General features: G+C 33.8%; 1 protein-coding gene and 1 non-coding gene across 9 annotated transcripts in view; both read left to right on the plus strand.

Annotated features, from left to right (window-relative positions):
- Nucleotides 1-23,690, plus strand: part of ap2m1b (adaptor related protein complex 2 subunit mu 1b) — a 29,728-nt gene that overhangs the window by 978 nt on the left and 5,060 nt on the right. Inside the window, exons 2-9 of one of the 8 annotated variants that reach the window (XR_012393632.1) lie at nt 314-407; nt 2,352-2,466; nt 6,491-6,756; nt 9,752-9,838; nt 11,167-11,302; nt 13,258-13,402; nt 19,393-20,185; nt 20,581-20,760. Coding sequence is in view for 6 of the 8 variants with exons in the window: in NM_201026.2 (NP_957320.1) it covers nt 2,393-2,466; nt 6,491-6,756; nt 9,752-9,834; nt 10,068-10,073; nt 11,167-11,302; nt 13,258-13,402; nt 19,393-19,512; nt 22,266-22,401 (966 nt within the window). In the remaining 2 variants the exon portion in view is untranslated. 8 annotated transcript variants of the gene reach the window in all.
- On the plus strand, nt 6,915-7,010 carry mir737 (microRNA 737). The gene has a single exon (NR_039360.1). It is a non-coding gene; the product is annotated as a microRNA 737 (primary transcript).

Below are 23,690 nucleotides of genomic sequence, written 5' to 3' on the forward strand. Positions count from 1 at the left end.
GTTGTTCCTGTCATTTCTGCTTGATTCAGTATAAGGGTCTCTCATCATCCAGATAGATGTGTAAATGTGTCTATAACAGGAAACGCAGGATAGATTAAGTTATAGTGTGATTTTTATAAAAGCTTACATGTGTGTTTTTGTGTTATATGTGATGGAGAATAATTTTATGATTAATAAAGAAAGATGCGAGCGAACATGGATGTCCCATTTGAGGAGGAAAAGACATAAGTGGCAGAATTATATCTTTATATTATTTTAAAAAAAAAATTAATAATTATTTTTCGTTTTTTTTTATTTCACCTTTATTATACAGGACAGTAGTGTTGAGACAGGAATACCTGGAAAATTTAGAGAGGGGGTGAAGGATCGGCGAAGGACCTTGAGCTGGGAATCAAACTCGGGTTATCGTGACCACCTCAGTGATATTTGCCGGCGCACTTTACCTCCAGACTTTCACAGTATATGCAATGTTGTACTAGTATTATGATTTATCATTTGTATGTGTTTTTGATGTCTCTGATTGTGTTTGGGCTGTCACGATACTGGAATTCGATACCTATCGGTTCTGAATTTAAAAGACATCCATTTCCTGCTAACATTTGGGCACTGTTGTTAAGCACTTTCTTAAACAGGGTTGATTTGCCATTGTGGTCATGTGCTCAACAGAAGTGACAAATTGGCCATGAAGGTCATCGTTTCACCGAACTCACTGCTGTTTACTGATTGTAACTAAAGATACAGCGAACACTGGAGTGTTTCAAAGTCGCGTCTATCAGCTGGTTTGTCTGTAAGCTGACATACGAGCGATTCGCTGATGAATCGCGGAAAAAAACACAAATTTTTATTTTATTATAAAGAGATTCGATATTTTTTGTAAATATGACTATTTAAGCTACTTGCCTTATAATATTCCTAAATGTATTGTTAAAAAATATTAAATAATTACCGATATCGAATAATATGGAGCATAATACTGTGATATATTTTTTTCCAATATTGCCCAGCCCGCTTCACGGCCAATCACAGTCATTTCAGTTGAGCTTGTGAACTCAATGGCAAATTAGCGGTGCTTAAGAACGTAATCAAAAGCACTTACATGTTAGCGGAAAATGGACGTTATTAAAATTTCATTACCGTTTAATATCGAATTCCAGTATCGTGACAACACTTAATTGTAAATTGATTTCAAAAGCATTCAAGTATTGTGATAGGGTTGTGTCGATAGACGATGCCTTCGTCCATTGCCGATGGCCGACAAACTTTTATCCCCACATTTATATTCATATATAACTTATTTGCATGTCATCTTAATAGCAATAATGGTCTTTTCATGAGTTGTGCTAAATATTACTTATAGCTGGCGCTTGCACGGCTGACAGCATCGTGAGGATTAAATGAAGGCTTATATAGTAACTCTCGAACTTATAATGTGTAAATTCAGTGGCAAACGCTGTTACCTGCAAACCCCGTCCTACAGACTATACAGTGAATGGCTTTAGTCATTTTCATAGCGGACTTGAAACACTGGAAGTCTTTTATCCACTCTTGGAAAAGTGTAAATGGATTAACATTCAGCACATGATCACTAATAAGATGTGCCATTATTAGTAACTTTAGGTAAATCTGTCAGTGTTATTTTCATTCTCTCATCTTCAGCGCTTCACATTTTCACAGTTGTAGCTCCTGTCATCTGAAGGCAGAAGGCATTAACTGAGTGATTGACAGCTGATATTAACCAATCAATCGCGTTCAGTTAGAGCAGTGAGCCAATAAGAAGAGCACACATGGACACTGGAGCGTTTCAAAGTCGATCAGCTGGTTTGTGTTCAAGCTGACATACGAGCGATCTGCTGAGAAATCACAACTTTAAAACGCTCCAGTGTCCCTGTATCTGTAGTTACACTCAGTAAACAGCGGTGAGTTCGGTGAACAGATGATCTTCTCGGCCAATCACAGTCATTTCTGTTGTGCATGTGAACACAATGGCAAATCAGTGCTGATTTAAAAACGTGCTCAACAGCACTTAAATGTTAGCGGGAAATGGACTTCAGGCTTTTTATTAGCTTGTCATGGGTATTCTTGGGTGTTTCCAAGGTTCAGATAGAGAGGATTACAGGAGCAGGGTGTTAAGAGAAGATCTTCACGTGTTGTCAACATTGTCGTGGTTGTGCACTTTAATCTCTCATTAAGTCTCCCAATGAGAGATTTAATTTAGCTTGTTTTGGTATATTTTTACACTTTAAGCTTAAGCTAAATTCAAGGTAAACTGAAACATAATGCACTTTAAAGTTAAATCAGATTTTATAAATTATTTTGTCCATTGACTGACGTTTTGGCTCCTCTTTATTCAGTTTTCCAGCATGGCCTGTGAACACTGAGTTTAACCGCCACCATGATTGGAGGACTCTTCATCTACAACCACAAGGGCGAGGTGCTGATCTCCCGTGTTTACCGCGATGACATTGGGTAAGTCTATGTGATGTGAGATCTAAGCATTTGGGAGTTAGGTGTAATTAAGTAATTTTGGTTGAGGTGCCTTGCCTCAGTGCATCGAAGGTGGAGAGAGTGTGGTTCATTCACTCCCCTCTCCTTCAATTCTTGCTAGAAGTGGGAATCGAACCTGCAGTCTTTTGATTACAAGTCCAACTCCAAATGTCCCATTCTAACCCAAAGGAAAATAATTTTACTATTGTAAACATAATGTGATTTGTAAAGAAAGTGAATTATTTATAATACATTTTTTAAACACTTCTAACAGGCTTGCAGACAAAGGTTAACATAATTTTTATACTAATTAAAAATACAAAAATACGACAATAATAATGCATAACTCAAAATAACTTAATACACTTTAAAATATATCAAATAATTTATTTTATATAAAAATAATACATGAGTAAACATGCATAATAATACAGCAATAACATGCTTGTCTGTATACTTTCAATGCAATCAGTTCAACAAAAGAGTCACCATCTAGACTCTCCAAAAAGTCAAAAACACTTTCCAGATGGACCATGATAATAAACATTGTATACACTTAAAGGTCCTGTGAAATTAAAAGTTTTTTTTAGATGTTAGTTTTAAGGATCTATGATCTAGTGTGCTCCAAAACAGTGACAAAATGTACGTTTAGAAAATATAAAATTTATATAAACAATGCAGCTTGTCACTAAATCGTGACCAATCAAATGCTCTCTAGTATCTGATAGACTCCGTCCCCTTCAAGATGGTTTTTATTTGCTTTTCATTTGATGCGCTTGAGCTCAACCAATCACTGGCAGAGCTGTGAGAAAAAAAAATGCAATTTTTTTAAGTAGAGGAGCTACTCTCTCACCTTTTTTATTTATTTATTTATTTATTTTTGATTGTCAAACATTGAATAAAAATGCACATTTTAAAGCACTTGACGGACCTTTATTATTAAAATCTAATAATTAATGTACAGCAGGTCAATAGCCTCTGATGTTCACACCTGCACTTTTGTTACTTTGTGTTATTTTCTTCCCAAATGTGCTAAAGGATATTGTGCATATTAAAGAAAATCTGGAGAAGTGTACTCACAAATGTGCATAATGGGATGATTTTATATTAGTTATTAACCAAAAGTCATCAACAGTCTTGACGTACCTGAAAATGATGCAATCTAAATATTATAATATAATATAATATAATCTGATAATCACAACACAACAAACTATAAACTGATGCTCAGTTTAGTTTTCGATAGCTTTTAATATAATTCTCTGTGATTGATTCATTTATTTTCATGTACCAGCTCTAGATATTATGCACTTAAGCCATCTAGATCTCAAAACTACATGTGTAAAGACATTCAAGCATAATCGGCCATCAATAAAGTGCATCAATGGTAGATTAATCATTGGCATATCGAGTGCCTATGTTAATTTGAGCATGTTCAGAATATTCTCATGATGCATCAGCTTTTTCATATTACTTTGCTTTTCTTACTCGTCCTGTCTGATGGCAGATCTGTTTGTCTGCTTTCTGCTTGAATAATGCTTATCAATTGGTTAAATTCTTCTTCTTTTTTTACGGATGGGCCAGTTACACCTACACTTTAAAGACAGTGGGAGAGCGTGATCAAGTGAAGATGAATATTATTATAGTCTAGATTATGTGAAAGTTCTGGAATATCCAGAATATCCTGGCATCTATTACCACAGAGATGGTCTTTTCAGAGAAGGGTTGCTATGGATACGGTGGGTCTGTACATTGCTGCCAACTCATGCTGTCGCAGTGTGTGTTCAGGCACACATGCAGAAACTGTGTGAGAAAGAGATCATTAGATGAAGTCACTGTGTGTGTGTGCATGTCGTGTGTGCCCGGAGGAAAGAGAGCTCTGGGAAGAGGCAGAAAGCGGAGGAAACAGTGTATGTGCTGTAAAAACAGGCAGCTAAAATGAAGTGATGATGCATATTTTAGGTAAATTCGAGACCAGTGAGCATTTAATGTCAATTTAAAATAAAAATGTACAATCTTATTGTGAACAGTTCACTATTTGGACCTTAAAATGTTAAGTGAATAATTACAAAGACTTAAAATGCTGGACATGTACAATTATTTTGTCTACTTGAAATCTGCTTGAATGGGACGTTGCTGAGACTTGCTCACGTAAGTTCCAGCTAAAATGGATTATTGAGTAGAGGACAGGGCTTTCTTTTTGCGCATCATTCCCTCATAGCAAACTAATGGTAAGAGGCGTGTGGTTTAGAATATTGTGGATGAAGCTTCAAACTGACATCAACTGAGAAAGCAGAGTTTGCCACTCTAAACTCAAAAGCAAATGATTGAAAATTACCAAAACAACCTTTTTTTTTTTCTTTTTCAGTAGATCAATATACCGGATTAATTTTTCACCTAAAGAGTTACTAAATTAAGCCTGCTGCAGCCCAAGGTTATACATTTTAGTTTTCGTTAACTATAATAATAATTGTCGTTAACTGAAATAAAAATAAAAACGAGTTGTTGTTTTTTCTTAAACTAGAACTAACTGAAACTGTATTGTTATCTGTATTGTTTAAAATTTGAGTGAAATGCTAATGGTTTAATCCAATTCAATGATTTATTCTAGCCTAAAATTGCTCCCGCTAAAACCTGATTTCGTCTAAATGGATTAAGCTGTTTAACTCCAGCGGAATTTCCAAAAAAAAAACAAAAAAAAAGAGGCGTGTTCCTTTAAAGTTCTGATGAAGTACTTTGAATTGTGCGTTTTTATTTCGAAACTTGACATAAGCCCCTTTCACACAGTGATACCGGTAAATATCCGGAAAATTTACGGAACGACTTTACCGGTATATTCAAAAAAGCGCTGTTCACACAGGCGAGGACGTTACGGATTTTTTCCGGAAAAGAGCATTCACACATCCATTCCAAAATACCGGTAAATTCTGACATCATTCACCACAAATGAGCTTTAAACGGCTGCGCATGTATTTGTAAACATTTGACTAAATTACAAACTCTGTGGATGATCAATATTGTGAACAGCTTTCGCAGGATCACTTTCGCATTTCGAGATGTTCATAATATGTGCGTGTGCAGGCGCTCACAGGCTGTTTCATGGGCACACGCAAAGCTTGAAAGTAAACAAACAACGGCTTATCATAAGCATCTCATCGATGATCATTTATACAGTTGGCATTAAGAAGAACATATAAACGTGATCTGACTAACTTCTAGCAGCTAAATGTGTCTGGGAAAATATTCAAAGGCTTTTATTCTCATAAACCGCGCGGACGTAAATGCGTCTGACTGTTCTGATTGGCTAAAGCAGACGTCTTACGTCAGCACGTTCTAGACGTGCACACGCTTATTCCGGAAATCTTCCTTCTGCGTTCACACAGCGCAGCATTCCGGCAAATTGCCGGTAATGTTACAACTTCTCTTTCCGGAAAATAGCCAGAACGAATTTACCGGTATTTTCAAAAAGGACCTGTTCACACATACAACCTTTCCGGAAAATTGCCGGCAATTTTCCGGAAAGGTCTGTATGTGTGAAAGGGGCTATTATCTCTACCGAAACATGAAGAGGGGGTGGGACATAGTGTAGCAGCTCCTCTTTAAAAAAAAAAAAAAAAACGCCAATAGTGTTTTGCTTTATCACCACCCTGCCAGTTAGAGTGGTTGAGAACAAATGTATGCAAATGTGAAGCATCTTGAAGGGGGCTGACCATGTCAGTTGCTAGAGAGCATTTGATTGGTTAAGATTTGGTGATAAACTGAAGTATGAGGGGACTTGAATAAAATCGTTGATCCATTTAGATGGAAGAGACAAACTATCATTTTTTAAAATCTTCTAAACGTATATTTTGTCACTGTTTTGGTGCGCACTAGCTTATAGATATCTTAAAAACTAATAATACTGATTCTAACATGTAACTAACACTCATTTCAAAGTAACTTTAAATATAGTTTTTTTTTTTAGACTTTTCCATATGAATCAACCTTTACAACATCCTTTCTGCAGGAGGAATGCAGTGGACGCGTTTCGCGTAAACGTGATCCACGCGCGGCAGCAGGTTCGCTCACCTGTCACCAACATCGCCCGCACCAGCTTCTTCCATGTCAAGCGCTCTAACATCTGGCTGGCTGCCGTCACCAAGCAGAATGTCAATGCTGCCATGGTCTTCGAGTTCCTCTACAAGATGTGTGATGTCATGACCGCGTATTTCGGCAAGATCAGCGAGGAGAACATCAAGAACAACTTTGTATTGATCTACGAGCTCCTAGATGGTAGGATGACTCTCTTTTCCTTAAAATAAAAACAATTATCATTGCTTCATCATTCCCACAGCAAAGAGATATTTGTTAAAGAAATAAGTTGCATAACCAGAATATTTCACAGTTGAATTTTCTCTTCGCTCATGTGGCAGTTCCAGCCTTAAGCTCTCCCACAGCTGCTGTGCTGTTGTTTTTTTAGGTTTTGATTTTTGTGAAATGTCGATGAGAAAATCAAAACCTAAAGAAAATACTGCGCAGATAGATGGACATCACCTCTGCCTTCTGAGATAGAAGAAGCTTTTTACTACAGTGTTGGAGTCCCAAAACACACACTTGCCACAAATTATCAGTAAGGGGCGTGTCATGAGACTAGATGACTAAAAGGGGCGTGTTTATTGTGTTGCTTTCAACATTGCTTGGCAAAACTCACTTAGTGGAATATTAATACACTGTTTTGACACTACAACGTAAGCTATGAAAAAAATATACAGCACTGTTTTAAACCGAAAATCTCTTGTGATACTTGTGATGTTTAATTACATGGACTGATGATCTTTTTTTTACATGACAAGTTTTGATTTACTTACACTTTTTAACGGACTGTACAGTAAGTAATAATTATAACATATTTTCTGGGCTCTATTTTAACTATCTAGGCGCAAAGTCTAAAGCGCAGGCGCAAAAGCATTAGAGGCAAGTCCAAATCCACGTTTGCTATTTTATGGACTGAAAAATACGGTTTTATGGGTGTGTTTTGAGCATAACATGCATTAAATTAATCAGAGTCGCATCTCAAATTCTCTTTAAGAGTCAGTTGCGTTGCACCATGACACATTTGCTATTTACATGGCGGACTCTGTAAGTTGAAAAACTGAACGCTTCACTATCCAAAAAAGAATTAAACAGACCATCTGCAGCCCGATGATAAAGAATGAGCCTCCTCCATTCGACCTCTTAATTTTTACTCTTTACTTTACTTCTTTACTTTCGTTGATAAGGAAACGGTGAAAACTCACTCCACTAAAGACATCCATTGGCCTACATATTTAATTTAGTTTAAGCGCAAAGATTTGTTTTAAAACCATTTCTAAGATCAGTTTTAATTTCCAGCAAAGGAATAAATGAACAACAATAATAGTGCAGTGTGGTCAAAAAAACTAAGTTATATCCAAACACACGTTCTGTGCTTGTGCCCCATATGGTGACGCAGACGTCTCCAAAACCCCACAAGTGGACAAATCTAAACTATTTTTTATTAAAACATATATAAATATGCATATAATAAATAATGCTACTACTAATAATAGAATTTTACAAATGCACCAAAGGCATGGAGGCAGTGTTTTTTATATTTATGTAGAAAGTAATATTTGTAACATTTTAATACTTAAATTCTTTTTTAGATGTAAAGATATTTGTGTATTGCTGTACATCCTGTGTGTATTAAGCGCTTGTACCTGCATAGGCCCATAACTAACACGATCTGCGCTGGACTTTAGACCAGTTTTTAGTTGGTCAATGGCACGGCCTATTTCAGTTTCTCAAAATAGCAAAGCGCCAACAATGCGCCTTAACACACCTCTTTTTTTAGACCAGCACACCCATTACTCCACAAAGTGGAGCAGATGGATTTGCAATTTAAACAACGTGCTGCAAAATGTGAAAATTACTGTTGCTCTGGTCTGAAAATAGCAACAAATCGTGCCATACACGTATTGCGCCAGCTGTATAATAGGGCCCTCTATATGAATTTCAGCTAAATGATGATTTTATAGTATTTAAAATGGTGCAATACTATTTTAAGAATTTATTGTTTTTACCATGAATTCAGAACATGAACATTTTGCAACATCATTTAATTACATATATATATATATATATATATATATATATATATATTATTTATTTATTTATTTATTTATATATATATATATATATATATATATATATATATATATATATATATATATATATATATATATATATATATATATATATTTATATATATATATATATATATATATATATATATATATATATATATATATATATATATATTAATATATATATATATTTATATATATATATATATATATATATTTATATATATATATATATATATATGGTTGAGATTTTTACTTGCCCTGCCAAAATTTTCACCGGCCCCACCAAAATAAAACTAAAAAGTTATTAGCTATTTCTTAGCCACATATTTTAAATAGTGGCAAAATTATGCCTGTGAATCAAGAATTTAAACATTTTAAATATGTTAATAAATGTATAATGAGCAAAATTCTAGATTTTATGCAAATGAAAGAGCAGAATGAAAAATGTGCTGGTATTTTATATTTTAATGCAATTCTAAATCATTTTTCATAAAAATGGCTTGCCAAACTGACAACTTCTTTTTTTATTTTTTTTTTATTTTTTTTTTTTAGTTTCTTAATTTTGTACCCATGTAATTGTCTGCTTCTAAGACTTTAGAAACAGATGTTTTATTTTAGCCTCATTGTTTAATTTTGCCACCATGTTGCCATCTTTTCGCTGTACTGGTTGATACCAGGTTACAAAAAAAACATGCTCATCGTTACTGGCCGATAGGGGCCAGTAACAATCCTGTCTACTGTCCCGAGTGTCTTTCACGCTGGCCCCGGGCCACCGGGTAGTCCTTATTGTTGAGCCCTGATTAGTCAAATTTATTTAACACCAAAAGTGTTTAAATCTAAAAAATATTTAGTCAATTGTTATGTTTAATATTCAGTTAACATACATTTGATTTATGTTTTTATGAAAATATAAAATCTTTATTACACAAAATATCAATCCATGTAAATCATAAAAATAAACTTAAAATGATTTTTTTAAGGGGCTTGTCATTTTACATCAGTCTAAAAGGTTGACAGTTTTAGGATTTCATTAGCATATTGCATCTTAAATCTAACAGACTTGATTTTCCCTTCACGTACAGCTGTATTAGCATTACATTCAATTTATTTTCTCATTATAGAGATCCTGGATTTTGGCTACCCACAAAACTCTGAGACTGGAGCCTTGAAGACCTTCATTACTCAACAGGGTATTAAGAGCCAGGTTTGTTCTGCTTTACACACTAAAATATGGTTTATTTTTCTTAATGTTTAAGTGTTTATGAAAATGCATTGTTAATCTGCCTGTAACAGACAGAAGTGTTGAAGTCTGAGTTTCTGGAGCATAGCATTTGTTGACGCATGTATAAACTGAACTGTTTGTTAATGTTTGTCACTCTTTTGTCTTCACACCACTGCTCGCCACATGCCTGATGACCTGTAACTCTCTGCGCCCAGCATCATGTAAGCACAGTTTTACTTACACAGTTATAGAGCATTGCTTTAGGGATTTATTCATATTATTATTATTATTAAAATAAAAGATCTTGTAAAAGATTAAAAAATCCCTTTTATGATGTTCTCATTGGCTTTATATTCATGCAGGAAAGACTTTGTGACCAGCAAAAGTTTGATTCTTCAACATTTTGTGCATCATGTGAAATGACCATCACAAATGAACACTGTGATTTTTGAAGCTTAAATGCCAAAGTGGTAGTAAAGAACAAAGTATAGGCTATATATCAGCTACACCAGTCACATTACTTCTTTATTACTTTTTATTTTCAAATGTTAAATATTAAAACTTAAGTTCAGAAAATACAATATTACATAAATGAACTCACAAATATGTCAAATAAAAAACAAGGAAATAAAAAAATCTAAATAAATAATACTACAGCAATAACATGCTTGTCTATACTTTCAATGTCAATCAATTCCAGCAAACATAGAGTTAACAAACATCTTTCATGCTTTGTCAATTTAAAGTACAAAAGATCCGTTCCCTGGACTGGGATCAGAATTACTTTATCAATGATTTGACTTGTAATAATCAGTATTTTAACCCAAACATCACCACTATTTAACTTTAATGAGGTTTTATGATGTCTAATGTCCCTGACCTGCTTCTGTGCCCCCTTTTAGTAGCAACAACTGCAAAAGGCAAATAAATCTTAAACATATTTCCCTAAAAAATATGTTCCCTTTTATATTAAAGATTTAGTTCACCCACAAAAAGTTCTGTGGTCATTTACTTACCCTTGACTTGTAGAGTCGATTTGAGTTTTTTTGGTTTGTTGAACACAAAGATATTCTGAAGAATATTGGAAACCTGTAACCATTAACATCCATAATAGTAAAACAAATACTGTAGAAATCAATGGTTATAGAGTAAACATTAACTCGGACTGGTTCGGAACAAGTTAAAGATGATTTAATGATGGCAGAATTGTTTTATTGGGTGAACGTTTCTTTAACTTTACATGACAACATGTATAGTTCTCCATTTTTGGCTGCTCTGTTTTTTCCTCACGCTGCACTCTTATGTTTTTCTCAGACAAAAGAGGAGCAGTCTCAGATTACCAGTCAGGTCACAGGGCAGATCGGCTGGAGACGCGAGGGCATCAAATATCGCCGCAACGAGCTCTTCCTGGATGTACTGGAAAGTGTGAACTTGCTAATGTCACCGCAGGGTAAGTGTTACAACTCTGGGCAGGCCATACTGACAAAATGATACCTCCCATTTTTTTCTGGAGGTTAATTGATTATGATAGTTATATAATGTTTTTCTGGGTCTGTTAAAAAGGTCTATTCCAAACATTAAACTTCTTTTTTTTTGGTCCCAAGTAATGGAATCATGATTTTTATCAAATTCTAAAAATTTTAAATTATAAATTTATAGATTTATATATAAATTAAAAATGTCTCTACTGTTTTTTTTTAATTGCATTGTTTACCATGTTTTTTGTCTATTGATATGGCCCTATTTTTTATTAATTAATAAAATGATTCATTAAATCATTGATTAAAATAATTTGTTCAAAAGTGTATATTTATTTAGATGCAAGGAAAATGACAGTGTTTTAGGGCCATATATTTATGGATTAATATTCACACAAACAGACTAAGTCAGGAGTTAATATATAAATACAGAGTTCATACAGTCATGGAAAACCTGGAAAAGTCATGAAAACTTGACAATGCTACGAAAAAGTTTGGAAAAACAGAAAAACCCACAAAGTTTTGTAAAATTTCTGGAAATTAGTTGAACAAATATCTCTATACTTGAATGTAGGTTAGTTGTCTTTGGCCAAAACATGCTCTAACATTATTAGTGCTGTGTAAGCATTATCTAAATCAATTTTACATAGATCTGAAAATGTATTTAAACTCATTGTTTTTCTTATTATTTACCAAGTTTACATATACTTTACATGAAACATTAGGTCATGAAAATATACTTGGAAATCCTGGAAAAGTCATGGAGTTTTAGTAGTAAAAATGTGTATGAACCCTGTATTATATTATATTATATTATATTATATTATATTATATTATATTATATTATATTATAATGTTATGTTATATTATATTATATTATAATATGTTATCTTATATTATATTATGTTATGTTATGTTATATTATATTATATATTATATTATATTATATTATATTATATTATATTATAATATATTATGTTATATTATAATATGTTATGTTATATTATGTTAATATATTATATTATATGTATTTATTATTTATTTGTTCATTATTATTATTATTATTTTTACTATTTTAACATACAGAACAGAACAAGAAGGTCACCAGAGACGTCACATACAGCATTTACACCAGTCTCACACAATTATGTTGTAGGAACACTTTGTTGATCTGAAAAGTTCTATTGTTTGGATTTTATATTGGTTTGCCAAACAGAAAAACAGATAATATGGTGTCTGATATGTAGCTTTGTCATTGTTAATGTATTGTTTTTAAGCATTTGTTTATAAATCGATGTCACGTGCAGTCATGCTCTTGTGCTGATGTTCGGGGAAATCACTCTTTTGATTTTGGCTTATTGCATTATTATTTTACTACTGTCCTTTTAAATAAAAAAAATGGCTAACTGCATTCCAACGAGCTTCATCAAAACTCAATGCTTTTGGACGTTCTTGCATGTTATTGATGTGACAATTGTGACTCTAGACCACTAAACCAGTCTTATGTTGCATGGGTATATCTTTGGCAATTGCCTAAACTTATTGTATGGGTTAAAATGATATTTTTTCTATCATTTTGTAAAGATCATTTTCCATCAAGTCATTTTTTTTTAATTTCCTACTGTAAATGTATAAAAATTTGATTATAAGTAACTTAATTTGGACAAACTTAAGAGCCTTTTTTTCCAGTATGTAGATTTTTTGTGGCACCCTCATATTCCAGATTTACAAATAATTCCATCCCACCAAATAATGTCCTAACAAACCATCGATCAAAGGAAAGATAATAAAGCATTGAAATAAAATGCCCCTTTTTTTCCTGGTTTTGTGCTCTAAGGTTGCAATACAGATATATGATAGATTGTACGCCCTTACAGTAGATTTGTGGCTGAGAATTGCAATACTGAATGGTGAGTTGTGTGTGCAGGTCAGGTGTTGAGTGCACACGTGTCGGGCCGTGTGGTCATGAAGAGTTACCTGAGCGGGATGCCAGAGTGCAAGTTTGGCATGAACGACAAGATTGTCATCGACAAGCAGGGCAAAGGTGGCACTACTGATGACACTGGCAAGAGGTGAGTCCAATGACACTCATGGAGATGTTAATGCCTTCTGATGATCAGAATAAACGCTCCCTCCACATTAAGAAGGATCACTATATTTGCTTGTCTGTCTACAGTAAGCATGTGCACGTTCTAAATGGCTGTTAGTGTTTTTTTTTTCTCTTTTATCAGCTGAAAAAATAGGTTGTATTCTTCTGTCAATATCGCTGTCATTGTGATTTTTAATTTAAATGATGTATATTTTGTTGTTAGTAGTTATCATTCCAGTTAATTTTACTTAAACTGTCCTTTTTATGTGTACATGTTAGTTTATTTTAATGTAAAAGTGGTCATGGAATTAAGATGACAGTAAAACCATACGGATGTTTTTATACCTCACTATAGTTTTTCATATTTCTCTATATTCCACTTAATGTGTGTGTAATTTCACAGAGGTGCATTCCTAATTTTTAACTACAATACTGATTATAGTAAGAGTTATGGTGTCTTGTGGCAGTCTCTTGATGTAGACCTCCTGTCTGTGCGTATTCTTTTCTAATATCCAGACTATTTTTTCCTTCTATTTTATGATAAATTATTTATATTGTGTGGATGAAGTATATCATTATACAGAATAACAGAATATTTATATTTAAGCTATAGTAGTATTTAGTCTGATTATTAATGTGGCTGCAGTGCTTTATTAATGTATTGAACAGTACTGCAATACAGCACATACAGTTGAAGTCAGAATTATTAGCCTCCCTTTGAATTTTTCTTTTCTGTTTTAAATATTTCCCAAATGATGTTTCACAGCAAGGAAGTTTTCACAATATGTCTGATATTTATTTATTTATTTATTTATTTATTTATTATTATTTTTTTGGGGGGGGGGGATAATTCACCCAGTATTGAAAATTCAGTGATTTACTCACTCTTCTCTTTAAAACCTATTTGAGTTTCTTCTGTTAAACAAAAAGATTTTTGGAAGCTGATTGCCATTGAATTTCATAGTAGTATTTTCTACAATGGAAGTCAATGGATACCAGCTACCTTTTTATCTTTTAGGTTCAGCAGAAAAAAAGGAACTCCCAGGTTTTAAAACCACAAAATGCTAGTAAATGATGAATTAACTAAATTTTTTGGGTTGAACTGTCCTCTTAATTTATCATTTTTTATATATATATATATATATATGTATGTATATATATATATATATATATATATGTATGTATGTATGTATGTATGTATGTATGTATGTATGTATGTATGTATGTATGTATGTATGTATGTATGTATGTATGTATGTATGTATGTATGTATATATATATATATATATATATATATATATATATATATATATGTATATATGTGTGTGTGTGTGTGTGTGTGTGTGTGTGTGTGTTTACAGTTTAAGTCAGAATTATTCGCCGCCCACCCCACCCCCCCCCCCCCCCCTTTATTTTTTTTCTTTTTTTAAATATTTCGCAAATGATGTTTAACAGAGCAAGGAAATTTTAACAGTATGTCTGATAATATTTTTTTCTTCTGGAGAAAGTCTTGTGAAAGTGTTTTATTTCAGCTACAATAAGAGCAGTTTTTAATTTTTTTAAAAATCATTTTAAGGTCAAGCCCCTTTAAGCTATATATTTTTTTCCTATATATTTCAAAAGCATTTCATGACTTTTTTTAAATGTCATTTAGAATGGTCATTTCTGTCACTATCATCCAAATCTACAGCAGTTCCATCACACACCACTAGAGGTTCCCAAACCCTTTTTGAGAACCTGAATTTTGAAAAACAGGAGTTGAGGAGATAGCTCATCTTAGAGGGATAGCTCCCCCAAAAATGTGGTTTATTCAATATTTACTTGTGCTCAGTCAGTTCCAAATTCATATTTGTTTATTTACTCTCTTAATCTCTTAACTATTACTGTCATAGTAGGAAAAACAAATACTGTGGAGGTCAGTAGTTACACGGTTCCAGGTTTCTTCAAAATATCTTTTGTGTTCAACAGAAGAAAGCCAAACAGGTTTTGAGGATGAGTAAATGATGACTGAATTTTATTATTTGTGTGACTATTCCTTTTAATAATACTGCAAATGTGATATTTTTCAGTTCTTCTCTTTCAGCTACATATCCTGTAGAAACATTTCTCACTCCAGTCATTTACTATAAAATACAATAATTTTTGAGTTGGAAATGAGTTATAATTGCTGAAGTAAACTGGTTTGTGAATATAGTTTCTTATTGAGTTTAAGTAGTTTTGGTTTAAGATGTCCCTCTTAACGTGGATTTTTAAGGCTTTATTAGCACTTACGAGTAATAAAATCCAGAAAGGGAAGAAGTGCCACGAAGCGCAGAACATTTGGATACCATGTTTACAGGAAATGAATCCCACATCAAGTGAATTCATTCTTCCTGGCTCTTTTGTGTTTTGTGTCTTGCACTCTTGCTCTTCCTCTGTTGCCTTCTGTGCTGGTAGGTATTTGTATCTTTACAGAGGAATGTTTTATTCTGAGGGGCCGATGCTTCAGCCCTTTATTTTCTTTTAGTTTTCCATTTTTGTTCCGTTGATTTGTGTGCCTCTCTCCTCTCTCCCGCTGGACTTCAGTGAGTTGGGAGGCAGGTAGCGTAACTCTCACTCCTGACGTCACATAATCTGTCACCCTCACTCTGTCCTGTCTCAGCCGTTTGTCTTTGTGTCATGCCATCAAACGTCTCGACAAAGATGATCTTTTTGCATGGGATGACACTGCCATTGTCTCCTGATATGTGAGGAAGTGTGTGAAGCTCTCAGTGGAGGAGAGCGTAGATTTCTTCAGTTCATTTGTCTCGTCTTACCCCTGTCTTGTTTTATTGTAGAAGCTCACACCTGAATGAACCAATAGCCATTCTCATTAGAATCTGTGTTCAAGTTGATATTTAGTCATGTGACTACCCCCCTCAGATATCTATTCTCCTTGACTCTGACCACAACATAACATTAATGGCAATCTGGTCAAATTACAGTTGCTGTTTTGTTGTGGTCACAGGTTTAAAAGCAGTCATACTTCCCCAACTTAAGGGCAGTATAGCAGACAATGGTGCTGTGCATTGTGTGAGGTAGGCGGTATGACAAGGAAATCATATCAAAAACCAAAGCTCCAAAGATATCACTTTATTAAAAGGCTATCACAAGGCCCACTCAGAATCTACATGCTCAGAAATCTGCAGATTTCAGCTCATCGTTGAGTCTGTTTATTTACTTGTGTAAATGTGTGTAAATTTATATTTTTTCAGTTTTTATAGTTATTTCAGTAAAATGATTGACTAATATTAAAATGTTCATCATTTATTTACAATACAGTTTGTAAAGTAATATTTTAGTAGATATATATAATACGACAGACTTGCTTTGTTTCAAATAAGTGGATCTAATTGGATTTGCATTGTAAACATCAAAGTATTATTATTAATTTAATAAACTAGGTTTTTCTGTTATGATACTCAGAAAATCTTTCCGCAGAAATCTGCAGGTTTTTTTATTTATTTATTTTTATTTATTTATTTATTTTTAATAAAATTCTGTGTTGAAATGGCAAAAAAATGTCTGCAGATTATGTCTGCCATTACATAGCATGTGATGTTTTAAGCATACTGGCTCTTCATTTGTTTATTGTTTGAAGGAAAACTCCACCGTATTTGAAAAAAGGATAACTTTTTTGGTCACCCAGAGTTAATCAGTTGACTTGAACCATTTTTTAATCCTTTCAGCCAATTTCTTGTTCAGGCGGGGTCAGTTTTAGCTTAGCATAATGAATTGATTCGGATTAGACCATTAGCATTTTGTTTAAATCTTTTTTAAAAGTTGAGACAATTTTTCTATTCTAATTTTCTCTTTTGTCGTTACATTGCGTAATAAGACAATGAAAATGAAAAATTACTATTTTCTAGGCCGATATTACTTGGAACTATACTCTCATTTTGGCGTATTAGTCAATTACTCTGCTGTTGTATCATGGCTTTACCAGGCGGAGTGTTATTACACAGTATGTGACAATCGGCTGTTTTCAGAGCACGCCTTGAAACTATGGTTTCAAATGCTCCGAATTCGATTTAATTCATCATGCTAAGCTAAGCCAAGCCAAATATGACCCCACCAGAGTAATAATAATTCCTTACATTTTTATAAAGCTCTTTTCTGGACACTAAAAGCTTTACACATTTTGGGGGTAGCATCCACCTAGATGACGCTACGACAGCCATGTTGCGCCAGACCACACACCAGCTGATTGGTGGAGAAGAGACAGAGTAATGAAGCCAATAGGGTATATGCACAGCTAGTGTTTCTTCCCATAATGATAAACTTCCAGTGAACGGTTAATGTGACTTTTTTTCTATGTTATAGGGTTTCTTGTACAGCATGGATGTTGTAATGTAATTAAAATAAAATCAGTTAAATAGACATTGACAATCATTTAGTTGCTCAAGCGTAAAATGAAATAAAAAGCCGTTTACTCACACGCGCCTGTCAGTATTAGCAGGCTAGCGCAGAAGCTTTATTGAATAGATTTAATTTTATATATCACTCAGCCAGTCGCTGATTTTAAAAGAAAACAGACCTTAAACGCACCAATTTTGTAATGGCAAACGTTCACCAGAAGCGCTCAACCCAGGTTACTGACCAATTAAATGTCCTTCTGCATATACTCTGTTATCATGTGGGGAGGGTTAGGAGGCCATGATGGACAGAGGCCAGTGGGTAATTTTGACCAGGATGCCAGGGTGAAATCCCTACTTTTTTCAAAGGACATCTTGGGACTTTGAACGACCACAGAACGTCTCATAGGAAAGACGCTGCTCACTGAGCAGTATAGAGTCCCTATCAGTATACTGGGGCATTAGGATCCACACAGACCACAGGTTGAGCACCCCCTGCAGGCCTCACTAACACCACTTCCGGCAGCAACCTAGTGTTCCCATGTGGTCCCCCATCCAGTTACTGACTGGGCACAGCCCTGCTTGGCTTCAGTGGGCGACCATGTGAGAGTTGCAGAGAGCTAGCTGCCGGCAAGATAAAAAAAAAAAAATTAGCTGAATGGATTTAAAAATGGTTCAAGTCAAGTGTTTAACTCTTGGACACTTGTAAAATGGGCCATTTTCAAAAAAGGAGTGATCATATAATAACAACTTTCATTATACTACACGGCTGTTCAGTAGTTTGCAATAGGAAATATTTTTTGTTTACTAATCAAGGATGCATCAAATTGATCAGAAGTGACACATTTACAATGTTCAAAATACAATAATTCAAATAAATGCAGTTTTCTTTTATCAGTGATTACAAAAATAAGCATTATAGTTTGCAGAAAATGACACCACAACCATTTTTTATTAAATTGTTAATGATAAATCCAAAAAGCATCTTCAAATGATTTATAGGATCACGTGACTGAAGATTGCTGTAATAATGGCAAAAATTCTGCTTAAACATCAAATAAATTCACCCTTGGTGTGCATAAGACGCCTCCTGCAAAACATTTTACTGACGTTATAAAATGACATTATAAAATCCGTAATAAAGCTGTATGTAGTACTTATAATTATATCAATATTATTTCAATAATTCAATATCAATTCTGATTGTTTGAGCATTGTGTGTTAAACTATTTTGCTGGACGCATCACTTTAAATTAAACATGATATGCTAGGTTGTTATTAGATTGCCTGACATGTTTTTGGCTCGTTGTTTTTCCACATTTTTCCTTAAGTACACATTCTGCTTTGTATTTCTGCATTAATCCATATTTCTTCATCACTCACACATGTAAATGCATAGAGCTGTTCTTCCCACCAATAACCATAAAAACACTAATTTAAAAAAATCTCTACCGGTTGACACTTCTCTGCCGTCACACAGTATATACCGTCATGCCGCCCACCCCTTGAGTATGTGTGTGTGTGTGTGTGTGTGTGGTCTTTCTGCAGTCTCTGCTCGTGCTTCATCATTCTTTTTTCTCCTCTGTGTGTCCTGCTGCAGTGGGAAACAGTCCATTGCGATCGATGACTGCACGTTCCACCAGTGTGTCCGTCTCAGCAAGTTTGACTCGGAGCGGAGTATTAGCTTTATTCCCCCTGACGGAGAGTATGAGCTCATGAGGTCAGTCAAGAGCATGTGTGTGTCTTGCAGCACAACAATGGCAGTGCCCTTGTCAGATCAAATTCCTGTGTCTGATTTCAAACCTGTTTTTTAATCTCTACAATAATATGCAAATGTAAATAATGTTTTTTCTATAAACTCCAGTTTTACTCAAGACTGTTATGATATTTCAGTGTAGGCTCACTGAAAATGTATTACACAGCAAACAAAACATACAATTTGTTACCCTTCGTTTCCTTGCACGTTTCAGATGACAAATCCACTAGAGGGTGCTGTCTTCATTTTTTAAATCTGAAATGTTTTACTCGAGGTACATTTTGTTTTATGCTTTAAATACACAACCTTCATGTACAGAACCTTTCCCAAAGCCCAAAAAGGAATGTTTTCAAAAGCAAATGTAAGAGAAAAATTCACTGCAACTACATGGTTTTACCTTGATTTTACATTGATTTATACTCTTTTGTGAAAACATGCTTCACTGAACAACAAACAACAGGTTATATGAAGTCAATCCATTAATACAGAAAATAAATAACTACCATTTTAAAGAAGACCTTAATCTGTTGTACGTTCCAGTTGTGCTGAAACTAACAGTTATTTTTATAATCAATTAGTCGGGCGTTTTCTCTCTCTCTCTCTCTCTCTCTCTCTCTCTCAGTTCAGTTCAGTTCAAGTTGCTTTATTGGCATGACATTAAATACAGTATTGCCAAAGCATTTCAAATATGAAACATATTAAAACCATTGAAAATAATAATTAATAGTAATACAGATAAGATATAATGACACACACAAAAAAAAAATACAATACATTTGATAAATATAATAATAATGATAGTAAAAAGTTTAAGTTATTTAAATAAGATACATGAGTTTACATTAACCATTTCTTATGGTGTGTAGGGTATATACATATTTTGCAGCTAGTCTAAATGTCAATTCGTCCTCTCCGAGTATATGGTAAAGTTTTTCTGAGTCATTTAAATTAAAAAATGAATTGATCAATGTTTCAAATTGGGGGAAAAATATTTCTCTAGTCGTGCTGTATTTGGGGCAAAACAGAAGGAAGTGTGTCTCATCTCTCTCTCTCTCACATTTTCACATTTTAGGTGCTTTATTGGCATGACAAATAACTGTACATTCGTATTGCCAAAGCAGTGCAGCGTCGCTGCGTACAGACAAGACAGTGCAAAAAGGGCAGTAGTGCAAACAAATATGAGCATAAAATATAATATAGAAATAAAGAAAAGAAATGTAAAAAAAATAAAAAGATTAATAAAAATAACAATATATCAGTAAAACTAAAAATATTAATAAAAATAAAAATAGATTAATGGTAATTTGTGAAACAGGATAAAAGTGGTGACAATAATATAACAGTAAGTCAACAAGTAAAGAGTTCCAGTTGTGTGTTGGAGACAGTGAAGTGGATCATTGTGGGTTCCTCAGACGGTGGCGGGAGTGCACAAACTGAGCTGCTAACACACAGCAGCACACACACTTCCCCAGTAGGATGGGCAGTTTATCATTGTTGTCTCATTGTCTCTCTCTCTCTCTCTCTCTCTCTCTCTCTCTCTCTCTCTCTCTCTCTCTCTCTCTCTCTCTCTCTCTCTCTCTCTCTCTCTCTCTCTCTCTCTCTCTCTCTCTCTCTCTCTCTCTCTCTCTCTCTCTCAATCAAACTCATTTGACATTTTGCTTATTATAACAATATATAAAGCTGTAAATCAGGGTATTATTTATGAATAAATGTATAGGTTAAATAATGCGAAAGCCACATATCAAGTTTAATGATTTTTTAAAAAATAATTTCTTTACATTTTAAACTTTAAATAAAAAGTTTGTTTTTAAACAGTAAAACTTTTCTAAATATTCCAAATATAAATGAACAAAAAGCAAAACAAGTGTTGTACTCCTGTTATGTTCACATTATTTAAAAAATTATGACATAAACATGCTGACAAAAATCTATTAATTTTTTTAAAATTTATCTCCGCTCTCCTCAGTCACGTGAACTAATCAAACCCAACTAAACGATAACGGCATTGCTTGACGACAAATTTTTATTATCGCTTAAGAATTACTTTACCCGTATTAATTATTAAGGGAAGAGTAACATATTTGTGACTTGTGCAAGAATGTTTTGACTATAAAACAATTTATAAGATTTTTTAAAAAATATTAGCGAATGTTTTTACTCAAAGTATTACTACTGCTGAGGTTCATCTGTATAATTAAGTCGATGATAATAATTCGTCGACATCAGTATTTTTTATTGACTTATTATTTTATATTATTTTTAATTTTACCTTTTAAATTGAATTTTCATGCTTTGACTAAAATAATCACAGTGACTACAAGCTACTAAATTAAAAACCTTTATCTAAAATAAATATCAGTTCTGTTACTAAATATTTCACTTATAGAAAGTTTTGCAAGAATGTTTTGACTATAAAACATTTTGATAGAACATATATTTTATAAACAATATTAAATAACATTTTTTATCTGAAAAAATGTAAAGAAAAATGTTTTTTTTTTAAAGTGCCTCCGGAAGAATCTTTGAATATTTATCACTTATGGAATTGAAATACCTCACATGACCTTTTATTAATATTGCTGTCATGTATTTTTTTGTTTAATGTTTATGAAGAAACTTATGAATTGAATAATTCTTTACCAATGTTGCCATGAATATAGCCATTGCTGCTGATATGGCATTAAAACCTAAACAAATAAACACTGTTCTTGTCTCAGGTACCGCACAACTAAAGACATCATCCTTCCATTCCGCGTCATCCCACTGGTCCGTGAAGTGGGCCGCACCAAGCTGGAGGTCAAGGTGGTGATCAAATCCAACTTCAAACCCTCCCTGTTAGCACAGAAGATAGAGGTGAGGCTGACGACAGAAATGTCATTCATTGTAGGCCTGAACGATTAAAACAAATCAATCTAATCATGAAAGTTGACCAATATTGTGATTGTGGTTTTAAAATGCAGTTATTGCAATGCTTTTCATCCTCTATATTATTTAATTATTTAAGACATGCAATGAATCAATATATAGAATGATAGACACAATAATAGTGTGTGGTGTAATTTAACTTGCACACTCTAAATAAAAAGATCTTCTCTTAATTACTCTGCTTTAGTATTTGTGAAAAAAAATGTACCCAATTAGTCACCTAAATAATTCATCAAACAGCTTCACAGTTTGTGCAAAGTTTGATTTCTTATGCTGATGTTAAAATAGAACTGATTTTAAATATGACAAATGGCATCACGTCTTAGCCGCCATTCCCGTTATTCAAATCGAATGTAAAGGTGCAAAATGAATGTGTTTTTGAAGGCACTTCAGTACCCTGCATATTTACTTAAGCTCCTTAATGCATGAATTATGGCATTACACAATATTACTACATTATATACACAAGGCATCCCAACAATGTCCTTGTAGCCACTGACTGGTTTTTTTGTTTGTCCGTGGGATAATGTGACGTATACTGTACACACTACTGATCACAGAATGGTCTGACAGAATGGTCCGTAGCAGTGTCATTGGATTTGAGAGACAAGACACCAAACCACTATGTTTAAAAAAAATATATATATATATATTTAATAATATAATTTCAGTGCCAAAGTCAATACTTTTGAAAAGCCTACATGTCACTTCACCACAGTGTCATTGCAGCTTTTGTGGTTTAAAAATTGTATTTTATAATATTGCAATGTAGGGCTGCAACAGCGAATCGATTAAAAGTGATTACTAAAAGCGTATGGATTTTATAATCGATTTGTTGTGTCCCACGACACGGGGACATTTAATTATTAAAAAACACTTCAGTTCAGCGCGGAGCTCTCTCGTGCACTGATACAGAGTGCGGCGCCTCATAGACAGGGCTGATGAGGAAGTTGAGTTCAACAGCAGGGTCCTACTTTTGTTCTGTTTTGAAGTGAGGACCGTAAAGTCCCTGGTGCTGATATTTTACTCGTTATCCAGCTTGAAACAGCATGACAACTTAGCGTTAGCATCTTTAACTTTAGAGCTGCAACTGAGGAAAACAAACTGAGCTTTGGCGTGGTGTCTGAGCAGAGCTCTCCGTAAGGGACCGTCAGAAAAGTGCTTATTTTTTTCATTAATTCTGACCGAAAACAAAACCAAATTATGACCAAATATCT

This window comes from Danio rerio, chromosome 18 (assembly GCF_049306965.1).
Source record: "Danio rerio strain Tuebingen ecotype United States chromosome 18, GRCz12tu, whole genome shotgun sequence".
NCBI classification, from domain to species: Eukaryota; Metazoa; Chordata; class Actinopteri; order Cypriniformes; family Danionidae; genus Danio; species Danio rerio.